The sequence below is a fragment of the Phoxinus phoxinus genome, assembly GCF_949152265.1.
Source record: "Phoxinus phoxinus genome assembly, chromosome: 2".
NCBI lineage: Eukaryota > Metazoa > Chordata > Actinopteri > Cypriniformes > Leuciscidae > Phoxinus > Phoxinus phoxinus.
In genome coordinates, this window is record NC_136877.1 from 26,886,276 (window position 1) to 26,910,550 (window position 24,275).

Genomic DNA, 24,275 nt, shown 5'->3' on the forward strand with positions numbered 1-24,275 from the left:
CTATTTGTATCCGCATTTTGGGGTATCGCATAACAAACTGGTGGATGAAAACACCAAGATGCACATTAAAACGTATGCGCTCATTTGAGTCGGGATAACTGGACTAACCAGTGGGCCGATCTTTTTGCACAGCATCTGATATGCTGTTTTAGTTGTTCTGAAATACCTGAGCAAAGTCTGTCGTCAAAGTGGTTCGGTATAATTACCTTCCAGAACTGTCTTGCACGACTGCGTTCCAGAACAGCAGGCATCTGCCTTCGAAAGCAAGATAACGCGTTTATTGTGCTTTGACTGTGCAAGAAATGTATTATATTTTACATTTATTATTATTTACAATGGCTTCTTCTACCTTCCTTAGGGATATTTATTGGCAGTTTATCAGGAATTGACGATTTTGTTATCTTCGACTGGATATAAACGCTGCTTTATTTGTAAATGTTTTATGCAATATTCCAATTTTGCTTACAAGTTAAATTCGCAACTTATATGGATGAAAACATAGCTACTGTTGTGTGAATATAATTAACTTAGAACTACATTGATTTTCATGTTTCGGTTTAGTTACTTTTCTGTTTATTTCTAATAAAAACCTTAATCTATATTTAAATCAATTAAAGGTGCATTTAGGTTGGCTATTAATATGCTTTTCTCAGAAAATTATGTTGACTTTTGAGTGTGGCCTTGAGATTTTATTGACATGCAAACTTATGAATGTTTTGAATTGTTATTATTTTTCCTGCAGCAACTTGCGTATCAGCTCATGTAACTGAATTGTCTTTCTTTGCAGCTCCATTGGGTGCCGGTGCTGTTGGACTTCAGTAGGAAGGATTCTGTGTGGGGCTTTGTGCCCCCTCAAGAGAGTTCCACTTTGGGAGAACTGCAAATTCCCATTACCCTGCACTTAGGAGACTATAACCTGGATGGCTTTCCTGATGCCCTCGTCATCCTCCGTAACACCAGCACCGGCAGGTGAGTCAGGATCAGTGCTGGCTGGAGTAGCCAAGATCTGTACTCAAGTACAAGTAATATTGTTTATTTATATCAGTAATTACTCAAGTAGAAGCAAAGGTAATGATACAAATGATTGTTTAAGCAAGAGAAATGTAGCTTCCATTTACATTACTACTCAGATAATGAGCACTGGTTGCATAGGATCTTAGCCAGCATTTCAGAGCAAGCACTGGTGATGGTGATAGTGGTTTGGTGAAATGGTCTATGAATAGAGTCATTATGAAATTGTTTACTTGTTTTATAGTGCAAACAGTCACCATTGTGATCAGGGTGGGAAATTAGCACCAGCCAATGGCGGGTACTTTTTCAAAGTGGCGGGTGACTTTGACTTGTATACCAGCCACAGTGACGGGTGCGAACGACTAGCTATCGTTACTTCAGTCGATAAAAACCTGAATCCATGGCAATTCAAGCGTCTTTTATAGGCGAATTCCACCGGAATTGAGCGCTCAGTTCGGCGGGCTTCGCACCGATTGGTTTGCACAGTTACGCCGCTCTGCCATTGGTTCGTGCAGTTCCCACTGACCAGCCAATAGCGTGCGAGTAACGCAACTTCTCATTTTCCACTAGATATTTTCCTCTACATCTCATCAGCAATTTTGGCTGGCGCTGAGCCAAAGACGGACGTGCTCAGTGCTTGTCATATACCACATAATGTTTATTTTAGGTTTCAGACATTTAAATACATATCATTTATAGCAAAACAATTCATTTATAGTTTGTAAAATACACAATGTCGTCTATGGAAGTAGCAATAACAATCCATTCAAATATATTTGCCGACGTGTTTTATTCAGATACACACTTGGCCCTATTGGCCCAACCCCATTACCGATACTGAGCGATGAGTCAATTATTATAATTTTTTCATTAACCATGTAGGCCTACATTTACTGTAGAATATGACCAAACTGACCAAACACAATTGTACCATGGTCTCGCAGGCTCTTTTTCATATCACTTTTTATTTGCCTACATTAATAAAATATGTATTAATAATAAAAAATAGATTATTGAAGCAATTCAAATTGTGCTAGTGCACTTTCTTTTATAAATTTGAATTCCGGAAAAAGTGGCTGGTAAAAAATATAAGTGGTTGGTAAAATTGGGCATCCACGAGCCACTGTGGCTGGTGGGCAATAAAGTTGATTTCCCATCCTGATTGTGATGTATACACAATCATGGGTTTTGGATGAAAAATTTAAATCATATCTGTTATAAATCACAAACATTTTTTCAGCAGACACTTGATTTGCAGATCGTTTTGAGATAGATACACCACACCCACATCCTCAAAAGATGCAAAATAACTCTTTCCAAATAGCCAAATCCCTTTGCTCCGCTCTCACGGCTCTCTGCCCTGCCCTGCTTCACGCAACAGAAGCTTTGCCCAAAAGTTGCTTAAAGGGATAGTTCACCCAAAACGTTTGTCATCATTTACTCAACCTCAAGTTGTTCCAAACCTGTATGAGTTTGTATGAACACAAAAGAATATATTTTAAAGAATGTTGGTAACCAGACAGTTGACGGTAGCCATTGACTTCCATAGTAGGGAAAAAATACTATGGAATCAACTTTCTGGTTACCAACATTCTTTAAAATATATTATTTTGTGTTCAGCAGAAGAAAGAAACTCATACAGGTTTGGAAATACTTGAGGGTAAGTTAATGATGATAGATTTTTCATTTTTGGGTGCACTAACCCTTGAAGGAAATCTGTCAGGGTACTTGTACAGAGTTATAACCCGCCTCTGGGCGGCAATGATTTCTATGTTAAAATGTGAATTACTGAGCAAGAATTTTGAGCAATTGAATGGTAAAAAAAGGAACTAGGTTTTGTATTTTTAAAAGTAAAAACTCTCACCACCATGAAACTTTTCAAATACTTTCCTAAACCACAAAAAAAGTAGTGCTTATTGCATTTTTGCAGTCATACAATATTTTTACTTCCTAAGAAACAAACCAGGGCTGAAGCTCAACATTTATTACTTTTCCTTTTATCCAAATAGAATCTTTTAGATACTGCTACAGTACCTGTTTTTCAAAGCACAGCCGTGCTTTTTCCTTCTCTTTTTTTCTCCTTGAAAGAATTTGAACTTTCAGTTGGTGGATTTCTTGTATGATCCTGAAGCAGCAAGAATTTGGGCAATTTTCTACACTCCCCCCCCCCATCATAAACCATCATGTTTAGTTTTACATGATCATATTCCACCCTTTTTCTGACCATGTTACATTCTGATTCATAAATTTGCTTATTGTGCCATCACAACCATGACAAATTTTTGATGACCAATTTTTGCAGCTTTCTGTAAATGGTGTGGGTGGACTGGGGATATCGTTTGTATGGTGTTGCAGTATGTCTATCATCATGCATCAAACTTAAAAAAATAAATAAAATAAAAAAACTTTAAAATAGCATTTTTCATTGTACATCACACTTGATTCACTATCATGTTAACAATATATAAATGGCAGGGTAAAACCTTGCCGAGTGTCTACAAAAAAAAGAGCTAGTACATGTCGCCCATCTTCGATCTGGCCTGACCTGAGTGAGGACAGGCAGGTCTGTGAGAGAACAGCAGGAAGGGCATGGATGGATTAACAGCTCTCTGATTGAGATAAGATACCAGAGGCTCTGCCGCTGGCCTCCAGGTGGCTATGAGAGATGCTCCAGATGCTTTTAGAAAACAAAGACAACTTCATGTCATCCTGAAGGGCAGGAGATTTGTGTCCAGACTCAGAGAATCACATGTGGCGGTTTAGCCACACACACAGAATTCTTGAAAACCCTTTTGTTTTTATGATCTGCTTATTTTTAGTCTTTAGTCTTCATGCTTAATACATTAGGTCGACCTAATCTTTAAGTCAGCAGAGGCTTAACCTTCCCCTTGTGTCATAAGACTTTAGTGCTTGCTATAGTCTCCTCTAATCACCCCACAGCCAGTCTCATCATCTCACTTCAACAGCAATCAGGCAACATGCATCCAGAGACCTCAGAGATACACCAGAGTTTGTTCAAATCGGCCTATTGTCATTAATGGCTCAGACGCCAAGGAGAGTGATTTGATTCTCATCAGCCAGGAGCTGGATGTTAAAACCTCCTCTACTCACAGCTGGCCACTTTCTTATCTCACATCAATCTGTGCTTGGATCGCTCTAAACACTCCCATGAACCTTTTAATTAAAGACCGCAGCATCTTTCTCTGAATCTTGGGTCTTGTTGTGGTTTACCTCTCCTTCTGGTATTATATCATTAAGGACGTGGTTGTCTTTTTTAAAAAAAATCCTTTTTCCTGTTTGTTTTTTTTCACACTCTTGGTGGAATCACATTAGCCACGTACACACGGCAACTGAATTCGGTTGTCAATTCAGCTTTTAGTGCTTAATTCTGTTCTGTACACACACACTTCAGTGATTTACGGGAGTGACAACCGTATTCTACATCCGAATTAACTCCCGAAAAATGACGGTAGTGAAAACCGCATTTACAAAAATTCTATGCATGTGAACATGCAAACGGAACAATTAGTTGTTAATGACGTATTTTAACGTGCATTAGAGATGTTTCTCTCTTCTGCATGTGCTTAAATCACAGGGAAAGCGGTACGAGCCTTGACTCAGCGAACAAGAACAAGCTCACAATCAACCGAAAAAAATCCAAATGCTTTATGCTGAAATTAAGATCAAAATATCGCAACCTCCACATGATCACTTTAATAAATTCATGAACTCGATCGCTTTATGAGCCAAGCCTAAAAACAATTATAAAAAGTGGAAATTTGATAAGCAGCCTTTCCGAGCATAAGAAAGACACAACGCCTCTGTCGACTTAACTGAACATATACAAGTCTTTTGTTGCTGTGCTATTTCTTTGGTCAGAATAGCAGAGACCAAACACGTAAGACGCCAGAGCGTTGCCATGCTTACCACGGTGTCAATCATGCAGTTTTGGGGGTGAGTCGTGTTCCATACATACATGGAAGATGCAACAATAATTTAGAGGACTCATTCCCACATTTAAATGCAGTTGTCACTCCTGAAACTTCACAATATGTACGTGGCCTTTAAGATTCTTGCACCCTCTACTTTTTGCTACTTAAAACAAATCAAATATATTTCATACCACCTTTTTTACAGATAGAATTTGTATTTAAATGTTGAGCAGGGACCAAATGATTATCTCTAAAATAAAATAAGTTCAAATAAAAAAGGACAGCATTTAATTGACATACATGTTTTAGCATGTTCTTTGGCTGTGTTGAATATAAGGGCCAAATGGATGTCTGAAGGGGCCAGTATTTATATGTTCATGAGGTCAGAAGCAGCATGCTGATATCCACCAAATGCATGGGCGTTTTTCCGTTTAGAAATAAGTGACGGATTTAGATGTGAATAATCTTGTGCCAGTTTCTTTTCTTGTTCCCCTCAAACGCTTTCAAACGGCTCCAGCCCATTTTGTCAGCAAAGGTTGTCATGGTTTCTGAGGTGATAGAGTGTGTTGGAGTTGGTAAGTGATTTTTTTTTTTTTTTCGCGAGCGAGTGGGTGGGTGAGAGAGTTTACCCAACCAGCCAGAGACATTTTCAAAGTCAAAATCGTTTAGAATTGAAATGAGAGCTTCACACTTCTTTTTAAATGAGCCAAAAATAGTCATCAGCAGATATGGTGACAGTGTACAGATTTATACTTGTCTACATTTTTCTTAACTGGGGATTAACCGTGGATGAATGTTTGCATTTAATTCGTATTATCTTATTGACTCTTCGGGGTTCTTCATATCTCCATCCTCTTCATGTTCAGGCCACATCATCAGCCTCTCTCCACTTCTCTTTGGGCTCCTGTCATTTAGTCTCTCTCTCTCTCTCTCTCTCTCTCTCTCTCTCTCTCTCTCTCTCTCTCTCTCTCTCTCTCTCTCTCTCTCTCTCTCTCTCTCTCTCTCTCTCTCTCTCTCTCTCTCTCTCTCTCTCTCTGTGGCAAATGTTCTCTAGGCAATATAAGATAAAGGGATGTAAGTGGCATATGAGGTGTGTAGATGCTATTTTTAGCTTCTGTTCCAATCTGAATGTTTGCAATTTAGTCTGAAAATGTAGATTTTATATCACAATCAACATTTTTTATATCACTCTTAGCAGTTTATAGTCATGTGAAAAAGAAAGGATACCCTATTGAATTATTGAATTAAGATGGCATGTGACCAACTCTATAAAAGCTGAAGTTTTGGCAGTTTACTGGTTTGGAGCATCCCGGTGTGTGTTAACAATGATCTTATAGAAGCATTTTTTGCTGCCATAAATCTGGGAAGGGTTATAAGGCCATTTCCAAACAATTTGAAGTCCATCATTCTACAGTGAGGAAGATTATTCACAAGTGGAAAACATTTAAGACTTCCCAGGAGTGGACGTCCCAGCAAATTCAGCCAAAGTTCAGACCGTGCAATGCTCAGAGAAATCGCAAAACACCCAAGAAGTACACATCAGACTCTACCTGTTAAATGTTAAAGTTACAGTATCCTATGTGTTTTCTTTTTTGCAAAGCCTTGCTGACCCACCAGTGGCATTTTATGCATAGTGTCTGTCCAATAGTCTTTTAAGGGACAAAAATAAAAATTCTGTAATTTACTCAAACCTCATGTCATTCCAAACTAGCATTCTTCTGTGGAACACAAAAGAAGATATTTTGATGATGTTTTTTTGTCTGTAAAATTAAAGTCAGTGACTGACTTTCAAATAAACACATTTTTCCACAAAAGAAAGAAGTAATACAGGTTTGGAATGATACAAAGTTGAGTAAATGGCAGAATTTAAATTTAAACTACAATAGAGAAGCACATTTTTTCCGAGTGAAACGCATATTACAAGGGGAACTTTTTTTATTATTTTGTCCATCAGGATTTTAATAGATTGTGAAAAGTATGCTTAATGTCAGCAGAACTGATGAATCATGCACATTAAGTGCATCAACCTTGAGAAAGTAAATGAAGTCAATTTTGAATTAAAGTGCCCCATTATTATAATTTTTTTTTCAGAAATTACCTTTCATGTAGTGTGTTATACAGTTTTTTTGTGAAATGTCTGCAAAGTTTTAAAGATCAAAGTGCAAGATAAATGGAGTTATTGTCTCTCAAAAGAAATAACCAATTCTGAACTGGCTGAAAGGTGATTCTGCAATGTATATAATTAGAACATTTAAGTGTTTTTTGACCTTGGATGCATGTAAACCTATTGTAGGAGAGAATAGTTTTTAAGTACTGAGGCTCTCATCACATCATTCACATCTGCCTCCTAGTCTTGAAGCAGAGAAGCATTATTTAGATTGTTAGATGCCTCCATCTAAAGCACATGGTTCTGTGCGGACATATAACTGCCTTACTGCTGGAGTGGTAATATTTAAGGGAATGTCCGTCACTCACTATACGAGTCCAGCCCACATGCTGACACTGATGTGGAGGAGATGAATTCACTATATGTTTCTGCATGTCTTTCTCAGTGACTGTCTTCTGTACCTCTGACACACACACATTTTATCCTTCACTGTGTGTATATATATATATATATATATATATAGTGTCACTTTCTGAGAAAGTGAATATGAAAGGAAAAGTACAGTGTCCTTTTCAGCTGAAACAACGTCAACATGTTGAGAGATTTGAAAAGTGCTTTTATAGCTTTTGTTCCACGCTGATCTCTCTTTCTCCACTTTTAAACTAGATACACCCAGAGACAGTGCAAATAGAAGGGGACACCATTCATAGAAATCTTACAGCTCAATATGGCAGATGCTAGAATGGAAGTCTCGTTTTTCAGCTAAAAGAGCCAATATCCTTTTTAAAAGATTTAGATTTTACTTCAAGCAAACATGTACATTAATTAGATCTACAAGCAAACATGTCCATTACCAGACAATAGCAGGTCTGTTACACTGCAAGACTGCACAGATCTAAAAGTATTTTGCCATGAGATTTTCTCTATGCATTCACTGACATAACCAACTGTTTTTCATTAATATATTGCCAAGACAAGCATTTTGACCACAAAAGTGCTTTGAACATCAAACGAACGCTCTTCACAGAGCAGCTGCCTGTCAGTCATGTGTCCTGAATTGTGAATCGGGTACCATTGAGAACCAGAACTTTTACTTATTATATTCAATTTATTTCAAACTCATTATTGACTCCTAATCTTTACATAATCTGTCTTTCCCCATTCAAGTTTATATGAGCTGTATGTGTATGTATGGGCTATATAGAAAAAAGCTGCCTGGGGGCATTGCTAAGATACAGTATCTGCAGAGTGAATGGACACACAGACCTGATTCTGTTGGCACATTCTCACACAATTTACACACATTCACCATGGCTGTTGTTTAACATTGTGTCTACGCACGACTACTTCGGTTTCAAGAGAACAAAGTGTGAATTCCCTTTTTCTGTCATTTTCTTCCTCCTACTCTGCTGCTTCTTTGTCCTTCTCCAGCTTTGTTTTCCAGCACTGCTGTTTGCCTGTTGAATTCGCCCTTGGTCTGATTGAGAGAGAGAGCGAGGATTGTTGAGCCAGCTAAGCAAGCATGCTTTTCAATCTTCTCTTTATCAGCAGATTACATGTCAAATAGCTGGCCCATCTCCTACACACTCACTTCCTTTCCCATTCCACTCTCTTCTGCTCTGGGGTCCTGCCCAGGTGCTCGTTTGGCTTTAGATGAAATGAAGAGCAGCAGAAGAGCTTGGTCATCAGCCCTCTGACTCACAAATGAAATCGCTTTAAGAGGGCTGAGAACAGCACTTGTTTTGTTCATCTTCTCACGGCTCTCCTCGCATTGATTTTTTTTGTTCACTTCTGGCCGTCTAAATAATACACAATCACGTCATCTTGATCTCATTATATCACACATTCTGCTGTAAGAACACATTGATCAGAATCCTTTAGCTTTTCCATGAACCCAAAGCTTTTCTGCTTTGCTTCAGATCTCGTCATTAGTGACACTGTGATCACGTCCCTCTGATACAGCTGTGTTAAGAAGTTGTGTAATCATTTCCCACTCAAGCATTCTGCACTGACGCAGAGATTAACCATTGCGGATGCCTCAAAGGCGAGAGAATGACCTCTGACCTCCGAGCAGAGGTTGAGATTATATAGACAGCAGTGAGACTGCTCCATCACTCCTCATTTTCATGTGTTAGGCGAGGATGTCGTTTAGCCTGATAAAACATCTGGACACAGTGCTGGTCTCTGGAACGCATCCAGCATCTCAGTATCTTTCCCTTTCTAATGGTCACATTCAGCTTACGCTCAAGGGATTCCTATTTACTGTGTGAGGAATCTATGTATATACACTGTCTACCAGTCACATTTTTTTAGATTGGTACGAATTTTTAAATATCGTAATTTATTAAGAAATGTTTCTCGAGCACCAAATCAGCATATTAGAATGATATCTGAAGGATCATGTAACACTGAAGACTTGAGTAATAATGCTGAAAAATCATCTTTGCCATCACAGGAATACATTTTTAAATATATTCAAATAGAAAACAGTTATTTTGAACTGTTACAATATTTCACAAGATTGATTTTGCTGTATTTTGGATACATTGAATACATTTCTTTCAAAAATATAAGAAATTAACAACCCCAAACCTTGGTAGTGTATTTATTCATGTTTGAATGTACATGAACAACTGCTCTGTTAAACGTTATATAGTACAACAGGGTTTGCTCTTCAGCACTCATCAGCAAACCCATCATCGTTCTCTCACGGCCCTCTGCCTCATCCTGCTCGCCACAAACATGTTTCAAGGAAAAAAGCAAATTAGAAGCTTTTAGGAAACACTTAATATCAAAATGAGATGGCAACAAAAAGTCAAACCTGTGGCACATCATCTGTTATCACAATCAAAACAATGTCTGTTAAATGCAGTCTCGTGAGCTTTATTATGTTTACTAAATCACTTTGTTGTTGTCCGTATTACAAAATAATGTGTATTTCTTCAAGTTAAGAGAGGAATAGATGATAAAATTGTTTTGTTTTTCTATTCATTTCATTCATTATTTATTCATTGTATTCATGTTTTATTAGTCTCTCTCAATCGGTCTTTTTAAGCAGTACAGATCACAACACAGAGCTGCACTCTGCTCCTGGCACACAGTTAACCATCCTCCGGAAATGAAATGGCTGCTAGCTGTAATTAAATCAACTTTCCTCTGTCTGAGAGGGAGAGAGAGACACACACATTAAACAACAGCTCGTGAGAATAAAGAATGATTATGGTGAAAAGATAAGGGCAGAGAAGAGGACTTTGTTTTTTGCATTAAATCGGAAAAACAGTGAAATTTGTCTTTCTACACAAAAACAAATATGTTAGTACAGTGTGTTTGTGTATAAATGTCCCTATACCCGTCACTGACTGTGTGACTGTTTGTGTGTTGAGATAAAAAAGGAAAATAAACTACATTCCCATTGCGGTGTGCTGGCTGAAGTCTCTGGCTGCAGTCGTACATGATTGAGTTTGCTGAAGGCTACTTCTGTTCCTCACCTCATCCCGTCGGATGCGCCAAGCTCCTAAACTAACAGCCAGAAGCCCCTTCTCAGCACTCGAGAGGGCCATTAACGGGGTGTTCCCCAGTTCCTTCGCACTCCTCCTCTGCCTTACTAGCTCTCTTTCTCCCCTGTCACTTTGCTTTGTAGATCAAAGTCGTTTTCCCGCCATGCAGATGACCCTCTCGATAGGACCTCCATTAAGCCACGGGCTAATGGTCCCACCTCCTCCCCAATCCAGCCCATTTACGCTAAAAATTAATTAACGCTCTGCATATACAGCCTCAGGATGCCCACCAGAGCTTGTCAGGGAAGAGAAATGATACACTGATCTACAGCAGAGATATTTGGATGGGCGTAAGGAATTGCGCGCTCGTCCCAAAGTACGTAAAACTGAAAACTGAATTTCAGTCTTATTTTATAGATTCTTTAAAATAGTAATTGGCCGTGTCCCACCAATGAGGCCCCTCCGTTAAGGCCCGCAGACCTAATGCATTTTAATGTAAAGGACTCCATTGAAAATCAAATTTGTTTTCATTTGTCGATTCAAATAGAATCAGCAGAGGAAAGCACAGCTAAACAGCCGGAGGGGCAGCACTGAAAATCCATTTGTCATGTACGTGAGGCTGCACTGACTCGAGCGCGGACGAGGCGGTATCCAGGCCTTTGCTCATCTCTCTCTCTCTACCTCTCTCTCTCTCTCTCTCTCTCTCTCTCTCTCTCTCTCTCTCTCTCTCTCTCTACCTCTACCTCTCTCTCTTTCTCTCTACCTCTCTCTCTCTACCTCTCTCTCTCTCTCTACCTCTCTCTCTACCTCTATCTACCTCTCTCTCTACCTCTACCTCTCGTCGCTCTTCCCTACCCATCACCTGAGCTGCCAAGAACACTTATCTGGTGATTAGAGTGGACTTGATCCAGATGTTACAATTATGAAGTGCTTCTAACATCTTTATCAAGGATCTTTTCATGGTGGTTCAGATATAGAGGATCTCCATAATAAGATGTGTGGTGGACTCCAGCTCTCTCCTGCACACAGGTGGAGTGTAGAGGTGTGAGCTGATCTGTAGTCAGGCAGCAGGTGGATGCCCATCTTGTGGGTCGGCAGGTGTGTTCTGGTTTTTGCAAAGCTCCTGAGAGACTTTATTACACTCTCGCTCGCTCTTTTGTGTGCGTGTGTGTGTTTCTGAACTGCTCTAATCACCTCTCTGCTTCAGTGTGCCTCTCTCCAATTCCTCACCTCGGTCTCTCTTCTGCACTACAGAGCTCCGACTTGCACAGGCACAGAAGGGAACATTTCTCTTCTTTAAGTGGTCAGATTCAGAACAGCTGAATCCACCTCAGATGTTACCATGTTAGACTTTTATTTTAGAGCTTCCTCCTCCATGTCAATCACTTTTCATGTCAGAGCCAATGGTCGCAGTCCTTTCAATGCAAGTTAGTTCACCTGCCAGCAGTCATGCAGAAACAGCTTCTATCAACTTTAAAAGGGAAACAAAACAAAAACTTCATCAACTGAATGTTTCAGGAATATGTGAAAGAGACTTTTCCGGAATATATTTTTAGCTGGAATGCCATTTAGGAATCATTTCTTCTGTCTTTTTTGTACATAAAATTAAACTCAAATTAAACAGCTGTGCAGGATTGGAGCTACATGAAGATGGGTGCATTTTCAGATTTGTGGGTAAACTTTCCCTTCGATTACCCTTCTAAATTGAACTGAATCTGATTAGATCACAGCTTTTAATTGGAGAGTGTGTGGGATTATGGCTTTTTATCACATAGCTATAAAGCCATACAATAGCTACAACCAGTACTTAATGTTATTACAGAGGCAGGCATACTATTTGAATTCAACCCACCAACATAAGGTGAGAAATGAACAGAACAACAGTCCCCAACACCAGCCATTATTCCCTGAAAAACACATGTCTTTAGCAACAGGAAGCCCCTGCACAGCTCAGCGAGCAGTATTGCCTCTTAAAACCACCTGCTGGGGTGAAGTATACCTGTACAATGCTTAGAGGGGGCCAGAGAAAGAGAAAAGGATAGAGTGATCAGCCATGGGTCTCCAGGAGCGTTGAAAGCTGTGCTAGACGGGAGGAGTGAGATCACGGAGATCCATTATGCTGAGCTAATGCATGTATAATTGAATGCCATCAGTCGCACGCTTCTTTATGATGGCAGGATTACCTCTTAATGGAAGTGCTTGAGTTTTATGAGGGACGAGACAGAAGACTCCCATGAGGAGCACGGGGGAAGACCTGGACACAAACACACACACATACACACACTTGGACGTGATTGCATTCGCTATTAGCCTTTGCAGTTTGAGGCAAATGGGTGTATGTTTTTACTGCGGTTAGGCTGTTCATTGTTCATACCGAGTGCAGCTCACATCTGCATTACATGAGACCTGAATTTTTTTTCTCACATAGGCAGTGGTCTCTTTATTTACGGTACATGCATATATATATATATATATATATATATATATTCAATGGGGAATTATTCTAAAAATTGAATTATTTGCCCTGGCTGAGCTCGGGCTCAAGCTCAAATCTATAGCTACTGCAGCTGCACGGGGCTCTGTTGCTAGGCAATGGCCATCCATCTCATGAGCATGTGTTTTGAAATACTTGTCTCGTTGTCAGTCAGGATTAGTGGCAGTTCCACTACGAGTAAAAAGACGTCTTCATTTTGCGAAGATAGAAGATAAATGTCAATAAGTGTCAATATTTTCCACTCCTGACAGCATCAGATCCATCGTAGTGGACTGTATTCCCATTTTCTTTTAATGGCATCTGGAAATGCAGCCGCGATTAAAGTTTAAAGGCCTGTCAAACATTTAAGCAAAGATTTATTTCCTTCACTTTAGATAGAAGGGATTAATTTGAAAGGTCTCTAAAAATCTACATCAGCCGATTGGGGAAGACATGCTTTCTGGTTATGTTGCTCTCTGCGTTAAATGACACTCTTATCTAAACTGATCCACTTGCCGTACTCTGGTAATGATGTTTCTGTTCGTTCATGCAGTCTACATGAAGTACTCTGAGTCCAGGGAGAGGTTGTAGCAAGCATGGGTTCATGTCAGAGCTGATTAGCCCAGCAATGCATGCTGAAGCATTAGCATGTCAGTTGTACTAGCTGCTGTTTGCTTTCTGGATCTCTCTTTTTCTCAAACTATTGTCTGTCTGTCTATCTATCTATCCATCCATCTATCTATCATTCTGTCTAATTTATCATTCTGTCTATCTATCATTCTGTCTTTTGGCTGCGTCTACATTAATCTTGATACATTTTAAAACAGCATTTTCGTTTCAAAACGCTCTCCGTCCACAGTAGCGTTTTTCAAAAGTTTCTCATCCACACTGAAACGTCGGAAAACACTAAATTCACCGTACTGTGCATGCGTAAAACCTCATAAACGCTCATTGAGATGATACGGACGAAACAGACATAATAAAGTTCTCATGCTATTCTTCTGGTAGAATTTTATTTAGCAAAATATCTCACCATTCACTGATGCCTCCAGGTCGCACTCACTCACCATTATATGTTTGGTCTAAAACGCAACTGCTCTCATGTTTTGCCGCAGGACAGCAAATGCGAGTACCGGCATTTTCTGTCATCTTTGCGGAGTGTGCAAATATTTTAAGCAACTGTGTGAAAGTGAATACCACATAACAGGCGCAATACCGGTATAAACATGAATATCTATCAGGTACAATATGCAGACATGACTAAACATGCGTCATCATTTTCAAATACCTCCGTTTTCACAGTTCACACTACAACACGAAAAACATCGCTTTCAAATGTATTCACTTTATTCAGTTTTCAAAAAACTTTTCGTTAATAAAGCGTTGTCTTTCTAACTGTCGTTGTGTCTATCATTCTATCGTTCAGTATGGTTCTGTCACTCTGTTTACCTATCATTTTGTCTTCTCTCAATTTAAAGGCATTGTAAAGTTTTTCAAAACTTTCAAACAAACTTTTGGCAAATCAACATTCGCTTTTATAGGAAAAAAGCCATTAATGTCATTAAATGTCCATTCATTTTAATTAAGTTTTTCCTTAGAACATCATTTTATTTGTATTTCTGTGTCCTGTTTTCTACCTGGTTGAAGTTAAAAATGACTTTTTTAGCCTTCTATGTACAGTATTTTCTGCATGTCTATCAGTTTTTTCTTCCTTATTCAGAAGCATACTATTTCCAAAGAGAGCAGAAGTAGCGAATGATTGAAATGCCATCCACCCTTCAGACTGCTTTGTTTTTGCCCTTGAGAGCAAATTGAAAAAGAAGTAGACCAACACATACAGCAACAGACAGAGCGAGAGAAAAGCCTCAGGAAGAGTGGGTGGACCGGTATTGAAGAGATGCCTGGGGGGGGGGGACGAGATCTCTCTGCTTCTGTCATCTTACCCCTCAGAGAATCTCCAGACCTGCCGCCTGCCGTCCCTCTCAACATGCCTTTCTTTCACTCTCTCGCACTCTATTTGTCCTCTGGATAACTGATGTCTTAAAAAAATCACGTTTTGATGCAAGGCCTCCACAGTGGTCAGGAAACGGCACAGTAAAATCCTTCTTTTGCTTTAGAAAGAGAGAAAAAACTGAGGGAGGTTGAAAGAGGCGGAGGGAGAGGTCAGCCTGTAGGCTTGCCTCTGGCCTGCTCGTCCCTGCTGGGTTTGCCATGGTGTTGGGTCCGAAGCTCCCAATTAAGCGAGGAACGTGTGTGTGTGCTCATGGGTGTGCGGTTGGCACAGCGAGCCACCGGTCACGACTGTGCTCCACCGAGGGAGCGAAAGGATAGGAAGTTGGGCCTGCATGCCCAGTGACCAGACACACACTCATAATGACACATACTGTACTCACACGCACATACTTAAAATACCACTCTGGTTCACACACACGAATTCTGGCACCTAACTCTTCCACTGTCTATGTGCTTTGAGGACAGATGCTTTCCAAATGCACTGGTGTATTTTAACTACTAGTCTTTAAATTGGCAGTCATGACAGTTGTACAGCCAAATACAAGGACAAAAACTTTCCTTCTGTGTGTGGCCGCCAGTTAAACCTGTGAAAGCTTCAGTAAAGCATCTTTCCTCCGTGCAGCAGGAAGTCTGGTGTCATTTAATCCTGTGAGGGGACAAAGTCTGTCTGCTTGGCTGGCTGACTTTGGCAAAAGCCCCCCCTCCCAAATCAGCCTGCACTGATGGGTGGCCAGCAAAGGTGTACAGGGGCTTTGGCTGTGAAATGCACAGATTAGTGCACCAAGCTCCAGACTGACCAAGACAATCCGCACAGAAAGACTCATCGCCTGCCAAACCATCCCGGACAACTAAACTGGGAAATTAATTGTCATGGTCCAACTTGAATATGAGTTTAAATCATTAATCACATTATTTGTAGTCGTAGAACATGTTGAGTCCCATCTGTGGGTGTGTATTGAACAGAGTAGTGGTTGTGCTGGGGTCCATTAGATCAACTAAATCTGACCTGACAATCATTTGGGTTGAGATGGATATAATTACTGAATTGAACACACTGTATTGAGTGGTGTGTGTCTGTTTCACGCCTAATTTTCTTACTGTGAGGCCTCTTTTCCTCTACTGTAAGTGTACACAAATACAGCCAACTTTGTACACACATATACAGTGTAAAGTGAGAGAAAGTTTGGGGTCTTTTGTTTTTGTTTTTTTTAGATTAATTAATGTTTATTCTGCAAGGATGCATTAAATTGATCAAAAGTCACAGTAAATTCAAAATAGTAAATAAATGCTTTTTTAAATCTTTCTATATAAATCGAAGAATCCTGAAAAAAGTAGCATGGTTTCCACAAAAATATTAAGCAGTACAACGGTTTTCAAAGTGATACTTGAAACTTGTGAAATAATAGAGAAATTCAAAATGGATCTTTTGAATAATAGTGTATTTATATATATATTAGTTTAAACAACATTCTTCTTTGTTTTTATTCAATTGATTTCTGTCTGTGGTAATCAGCAGTATGTCGATAATGCTCAACTTGTTTCGAAGCTGTAACATTGTTTATGCAGCTCAATCTGTTTATGCAGCTCAACTGGAGTATGTGCTTTGTGATAAGTTGGCAGCAGTTAACACGCTTCAAATGTATGTTTTGTGCACTTCTCATCTGCATTTCTGAGAAACAGCAGAAGGAAGAAAGAGAAGAAATACCTTCATACAGTTTCTATTTTTAGCCTCACGCATGCCCAGGTTGAAATTAGAGGAGTTCTGAGAAGTGTCACTGGTAAATATCAGACTATGGGGGGGAAATGGCTGTGAAATAAAGGTACGAAAAAGGGTCCTGAATAAGGCAGAGGCCTGGCAGATGGGTTGTTGAGCAATGCAGAAAAGCATCTCATTTCAAAATTCACTGCTGTCTCACAGATCCAGCTCCCCCACACTCAGCACTGAATTATGGGGAGGAATAGGTTCTGCCTAATTGCTTTTTATATTTAGGGATCGAAAAGTTCAGTGCACAAGTTTCAGGCATTTTTCCAGTCTCACTCACTCATCAAGCCCTCTGCTTCTCCACTGTTCTCCGCGGTGTGCGTGTGTGTGGATAATATTGTAATTGAAGTAGTGTTCAGTGCTCAGACATGCTCTTTAATTGGTCAGAGTTCAGTGATTTGCTATATGCTTGCAAACTTAATTAGCAAGGGTTAAATTCAACATGACACAGTGTCTTTGCATACAGTACATTTGAGCATTGTGTTCCTCAGATATACTCACATTAAAAGTCATTTCTCCCTTTCTTTCCCTGTCCACAGCACGCAGCAGCAGGCATTCCTGCTGGAGAACGTGGCGTGTAATAACGCGAGCTGTCGGGAGGTGGGCCGCATGTTCAGTGTGCACTGGGAACAGTCAGACCTCAGTGCCATCCCCAGGGCTGTTGTGGCCACTTTTTTTGACATCTATGAGGACGTAAGTGTTGGCCTTTTCCCCTTGCTTTTGGCGCTTTAATTAAAACCCTGCTGCTGCTTTAATCCCCCTCCCTTTCTCTGTCCCCGATCACTCTTTCTTCATCTTGTTGATGTCTCTGTGACCCGCATTATACCGAGCTTTAGTTATTATCTGATTTACTCTGACTGTAATGTTGCCCCAGTGGTGTGGCGCAGTGGTGTGTCCTCTTTTGACATTGAGAGTAGAGAACTACACCCTCTACATTTCCAACAAACCCCAGTCTCTCATGCTTAACATCCTGTCATCCAATAGTGTAGCAGTCTCTGTAGTTTAAAGACTTCTTTGAACCTGATGTGAATAAGCGGCAGTGTTGTTGTTGTTAACTAAAACTATTAAAAAATAGCTTTCATCAATTGCTATAAAGCTAAAATAAAATGAAATATGAATATTAGATGAAAAACGTAATCATAAAAAATTACATGAAATTTAGAAATATTGCATAGCAACTGACTTGTAAAATATATTTCACTTAGTTCTTAAATTAATTAAAAATAATAATAAATTATGAATAAATTAACACTAATTAGAATTATTAAAAAATAGCTAATCAAAATGGCAAAACAACTACAAAATTACTTAAATGTAGACTAAATGAAAACTAAAGCTAATTCAAATAAACATTTAATATTAATAAATACTATAGTAATATAAAAAATAATACTAAAATAACACAACATCTAGAAATGCTGGTTCTAGACACATGACCCAAACACAATATTATTTTATTTAATATTTTGTTGGTCTGTCATTTATTATGTTTTGACAGTGACACCCAAACAATTGAAAGTCAATTCAAATTGAAATGATCATGCAGAATTTTCAGACCTCTTGTCAAGGGGTTCAAAGTCTTGTTACATTTCACATTCTTATTTTGCCAAAAAATACTACTACAGAATTCAGATTGACTGTGAAAAAGCCTTGCCTCCTCTCTTTTTTTCATTCACTGCACTGTTTCTGTTGAGCAGAATTAAGGGTTTGGGGTCTTCACCTCTTATTTTCTGCTCTTAGTATAGTATATTTTCTCCAAACGTATAGCTTCCCTGCGAGAGCTCTATCTCTCCTCCCTTGAGCTGTGTGTATCTCACTGATGTTTAAGGCTTGTTATATATTGATTCTGAGTGTCCTTTGATCAGAGTTATTGAAGACACACATGAATGCGTCTGGCTATTGTCTATCTTGTCTAATTCCCAGTTTCTGCATACAGTAATGGGGTAATCTCAAATGTACAGGTCAAATTTGCCTAGGGGTGTGCGATATCACGAATTTTGATCATGGATGGTTAAAATGTCTCTCCACGATCGACTTTTGAAGAAATATCGTAGTATCATGCTACAGTGCATTCTATAATTTGCAGTTCTGACACCTGTGTCTCAACATACTGTACAACGAGACGTACATTCACATCACATGTTAACGTAAAGGTCACTGCCATTCACAAATGTTTATTATTTGCATGTGCTTTAAAGGGCTTGCCGGTTAAACATTTCATTCGCGTGCAGATGCGCTGTTCTGACATGCGATTTTCTGAGCGCGTACACCCGAAACTCGCGCTAACTAAAAGCCTGTCAAACAGCGCCTGGTCACTGGACTGTTATCTTTCGAGTCGTATTGCGCTAATACTTTCAAATACACAGAAGGTTTAAATAAACACAGTTGGTTATGTCTAAAGTGAAAGCAAACATTTGAGAGAAAATCGGATGCGTCTGTATATTAGATGTGTGCGGATCTTAAAGTGACAGCAGCCTAAGGCTGTGTGTCCACCAAAGCGTTTTTCACGCGACTTGCATGTTTTTTCAATTGTTTTCAAAGGGAGCACAGCATCTTTTTCACACTGAAATGCTGAGCGTTTGCCGATTTTTACAGGTCACAGAGAGTTGAAGAATGTTCAACTTTGTGTAAAACGCAGTGCTCATCACTGTCACTTTTTACCCAACCGTCCAATCACAGTGGAGGAGGGGCGGGACTAATACCACACGACCAACGGATACTCTGTATCATAGCAACGAAGCGTATCCACTGAAAAAAACGCTGCGTTGCCAAAACGCTCTCAAGCGCTTACAGCTAGGCGTTTTCAGCTGGCTAAAAACGCTTTGGTGGACACACGGCCTAACAGTAAACATACTTCCGCTTGTCCTTAAAGGGATAGTTCACCCAATAATACAAATTATTTACTCTCTAATGTTGCTCCAAACCTGTATTAATTTCTTTCTTGTGTTGAACAGAAAATAAGATATTGTGTAGAGTGTGGGTAACCAAACAGTCGCTGGTCCCCATTGACTTCCATAGTAAAAAAAAAAATATGTATACTATGGAACTCACTATGGACCAGTAACTGTTTGGTTACCCACTTTCTTCAAAATAACTTTTATTTTCAACTGAAGAAAGAAACTCATTCAGATTTAAAACAACTAAATCTGAGTAAATGAAAAAGGAGTACCGGTAAATGATGACAGAATTTAAATTTTGGGGGAATTATCCTTTTAATGTTAATAAAACAACAAAAGACAAAGAGAAAATCACTCACTGCTCTTGACTGAAAAACGTAATACATTAGCTTTAATAAAAATCATTGTGTAATTTATACACTGAAGAGTGTTTTATTTTTATATTTATTCAATCAATTTTTTACTTGAATGCAACTATTAAATACACCTACTGTAGCTGAAAAAATAAAGCACTGTTTATTTCATTTGTATATTATGTTGTGTATATGGAATGTGTATCTTTGTTCTTATTTTTTAATAACAAAGATAAAATAATGACATAACGATTTGTATCTTCGCCACTTTGACCTAAAAGTCTGCCGTTATTTTTATTTTATATTTTGTTACCTTGTAAGCTTTTTTTTTTTTTTAAAGGAACATTAGTTTGGCTGTAATGCTCAGTTACTTGCAAAATAGTAAAACCAACATGAAAGAATTGTGATATGACTTTTTTGCTGTATCGCCCACCCATAATTTCACACCATATCAAAAGATTCAAAGATTATTTTGCATATAGAAAATTATCTCTCTTTTTTTAATCAACCATTATTTGCATTGTGACATTGTTCATGCCTTTTTTCTGCCTTTCTCATGTTTGTCTGCTATAGAAATGTTGTGTGTTTGCCTGTATGCGAGTCTGTATTTCTGTATGTGCTTCTTTGATCACCTAAAGAAGTGAAACATCTCACTGCTGCAGACGGCCCTCAAGCATCTATATGCACGTGTCTAATGTTGCCATTATATCTTCCTCTATGATTCACTCCTTCCCTCCCTCGACCCTTCTCTCCATCTGTATCGCAACCTTTTCCCCATCGTAATCATAATATAGCCAATTACCTCGAATTCCCTCATGCTTGCATAACTAATGAAGCTAAAGGCTCATTAAACAAACAGCACGCGCACGTCTCATTCCGTTAGCATTCGAGCTAGTCATCATTAGCACAGTATTACGATGCTATCTGTACAGGAGCCCCTGCGCAACCATGTTCTTAAGAGCGAGACCAATAGACTGCAGAGAGGGGCTGATAAGAAGCGTAATAGCTTGCTGGAGTCCATTAAGGATATGAGTGTTCATCAGACGGGAGAGATTCAATGGGCTTGATACATTGTTTCTGATTTCTCATTTGCAGGGTATATTAGATATGATCGTGCTCAGCAAGGGGGAAAAGGAAGACCTCGTCATCCACGCTTTGAAGAACAACTATGAGGCCGACGCGTATTTCGTGAAAGTGATCGGTGAGTATGAGATGTGGAGTTTTCCCAGCCTGGCCACCGTAGCGGCAGTAGAGCTTCCGGGTGCTGACATTTGGAGAGCTGACATTTCCAGAGCCAAATGTGTCCACTAGAAAGCAGCCATGATGCCATTTAATCCTGCCTGCTGTGTTTTAATTAAAGAAGAAGGAGAGATCCTCCTCTAGCTCAAGCGCAGAGATTAGCTTCCTCAGTGTAACAGCATGTGAGGATCATTCTATCAGTGTCAGATTAAAACAGGGATGAGACTGACCCAGAGTCTCTAAATCTCCCCTCCGCTCGCTTATTAGCGCGCTCTGTTTCTCTCTTCCCTGTAGATGTGCCGTTTAATGAGACTGCTGTAAGCTAGAATGTCTGGCTCTGAAGAGAGAGAGGCACTCTGGGTAGTTTACTGCAGTGACAAAGTGCTCCCAAGATGCTTGTGCCCCTTTCAAATCAAATAGCCACTTGTGTGCGTGAGTGAGAGGTGGAATTTATGTTTATATACAATATAAATGTTATGTTTTATACAAATAGACTCTCCTCCATGATAAAGCTGCTTTTATGAGTCTGTAGTTTATACAGTTTCTCTGTGAATAATGGCAGACTCATGACTTCCGTCTCCTGCACTCCTCTACCGTCAGCCTGTCTAGTCACACAGACGTGGTGTGCGTCTTTTTGACTGTCTGTTGCTGTAAATTGGAAGCTACACTACCGTTTAAAAGTTTGGGGTCGGTAAGATTTTTTTCATGTTTTTGAGAGAAGTCTCTTATGCTCACCAAGGCTGCATTTATTTGATCAACAATACAGTGAAAACAGTAATTTTGTGAAATAATATTATTACATTTAAAAAATAACTGTTTTGTTTATTTGTATATGTTTTTTAAAATGTAATTTATTCCTGTGATGCAAAGCTGAATTATCATCAGCATCATTACTCCAGTCTTCAGTGTCACATGATCCTTCAGAAATCATTCTAATATGCTGATTTGCTGATCAAGAAACGTTTCTTATTATTATCAATATTGAAAACAATTGTGCTGCTTAATATTTTTTTTGGAAACCGTGGTTTTTATAGGATTCTTCTATTAAATAGAAAGATCAAAAACAGGATTTATTTAAAAAGAAATCTTTTGTAACAATGTAATAGTCTTTGCTGTCGCTTTTGATCAATTTAATGTGTTTTTGCGCAAAGTAATATAAGTATTTACTTTCTCACAAAAAAAGTTCTTGTAACTGACCCCAAAATTTTTAACATTGGTGTAAATATTGGCAGAAACAAATATTTACACAAGTACCCGAGTGAAACAACTTTGTTTTAACTACGAAATGTTTAATTGGTAATATAGAGGTTAAAGAACGGTTAACATGGCAATTTGGGAGGTAAATCGCAGTCTGATTGAGATGCAATTGTAAATAAAGGCCCATCCCTGCTAAATGTATTAGCTCTTTACACTTCTTTATACTTCACTTCTGAGACAGTGCACAGATGCTTAAATGCGTTAAGCAACAATGTTCAAACAGTAAAAACTGTTCTGCATTAAAAAGCACTAGGTTAGAGTTTGAATTTCACATGAATCACAAAAGAAACCGCCATAGTCCATATGTTCATGTGCTCTAAATTGTTATGAGATACGTTTTTCTTCAGACAGTTGTCTGCAAATGACTTCAAACTCAAAGATGATAGTAACTGCCATTCTGCAGCCCAAAATATAAGTTATCCATTGTATTATTAAGGGGCCCTTAATACCTAGACCCTTTTTACTGGGGCAATAAGCCCCAGTGAAATACTGCTGTGCCTATGTTACAGAAAAAATCTATTAGTGTATACCGACCTGAGAATCATTTCCCTGATAAATATTTCATGTCATGTGAGTTTTCCATCAGCTGTTTAGAATCAATCAAATGCCAGATTCACAAATGAATCACTATGACTAGTTTGCAAAAATCTCTAAAATTGTTCACGATTTAGTTTAAATCAGACCGTTTACTCACACATTGAATAATTTCTCACAATGTAACAATAAGTCAGAAAACAAAAAGAGTGCTGGAGTCTATTGTAATACTTTTTTCAAATGTCTGTCAGTTTGTCACAGATTCTTTATTTCATTTGCAGTCTGTGAACTACTCTGTACTGCAGGTAGTCATTTTATATTCATATATGCATAACATTATCAAAATATTGGAACAATTTTTGATGGGAGTACTGATGAAAGACTAGAAAGCTCCTGAGACCCACCTGACCCACCACTGTCCATTGAGGTAAGGCAGGTGACGTACACCACTACATTATACCAACTTGCCTAATTTTTGTCCTCTAGAGGGATTGTGGGTGTGTAAGCTGTTCTAATGCAATTACCTTTACCCAGCGGTTTACATATTGCCGGGGAAGCCCTGTTATTTTGTCCTCAGAGGAGTAAATAAACAATTTAGTTCTGTTCGAAGCTGCCAAGTCCTCAAGGCCATGTGTATTTATTTTCACATAAATCTGAAGCAGAACATGAAAAGATTTCAAGCCTTATCGTAGACGTGTGATACGTTGAAGCCTTAGTTTTTCCGCCCGTTCTACATTTACATCCCAGTATCTGCAGCCTTTTTATCTGTTGCCATGTGTAAAGCACCCACTTGCCCCTTTATTTTCCTTAGTGTCATAAATTCTCATACACCGATATTTATATCTCTCCTCTGAGCTACAACTCAATAGAGGCAAAAAGAAGTCCAAATGAGCAGTGAATGGTTAGCAGGAGAGCACAAGAGGAGGGGAGAGGCCAGGTGCTGTAATTATCTGTGATTGCATGCGCTAAACACACACAGACTGTGGTTGGAGAGTGTGTTTTGGTGCGTGTGGATGAGTAAGTGTGTGTTGGCTATAGGAAGAGAGGGAGAACTATGGCAGCTGATTGCATTCCTGTTCATTTATTAGAATGCAGATGAGCTGGAATGAGGAACATCTGCACTCTTTGTTCGGTCCAGTGTGCGTTCCTTCCTCAATCTGCAATCTGTCATGCTGTAAACCAAGCCCCCGTCCCACACGT

At 39.1% G+C, this 24,275-nt stretch overlaps 1 protein-coding gene across 1 annotated transcript in view; it reads left to right on the plus strand.

Annotated features, from left to right (window-relative positions):
* itfg1 (integrin alpha FG-GAP repeat containing 1) overlaps positions 1–24,275 on the plus strand; it is a 135,766-nt gene that overhangs the window by 72,092 nt on the left and 39,399 nt on the right. Inside the window, exons 10-12 of the mRNA XM_079594279.1 lie at positions 788–969; positions 17,335–17,488; positions 21,141–21,246. Coding sequence (XP_079450405.1) covers positions 788–969; positions 17,335–17,488; positions 21,141–21,246 — 442 coding nt within the window. The remainder of the gene's footprint in view (positions 1–787; positions 970–17,334; positions 17,489–21,140; positions 21,247–24,275) is intronic.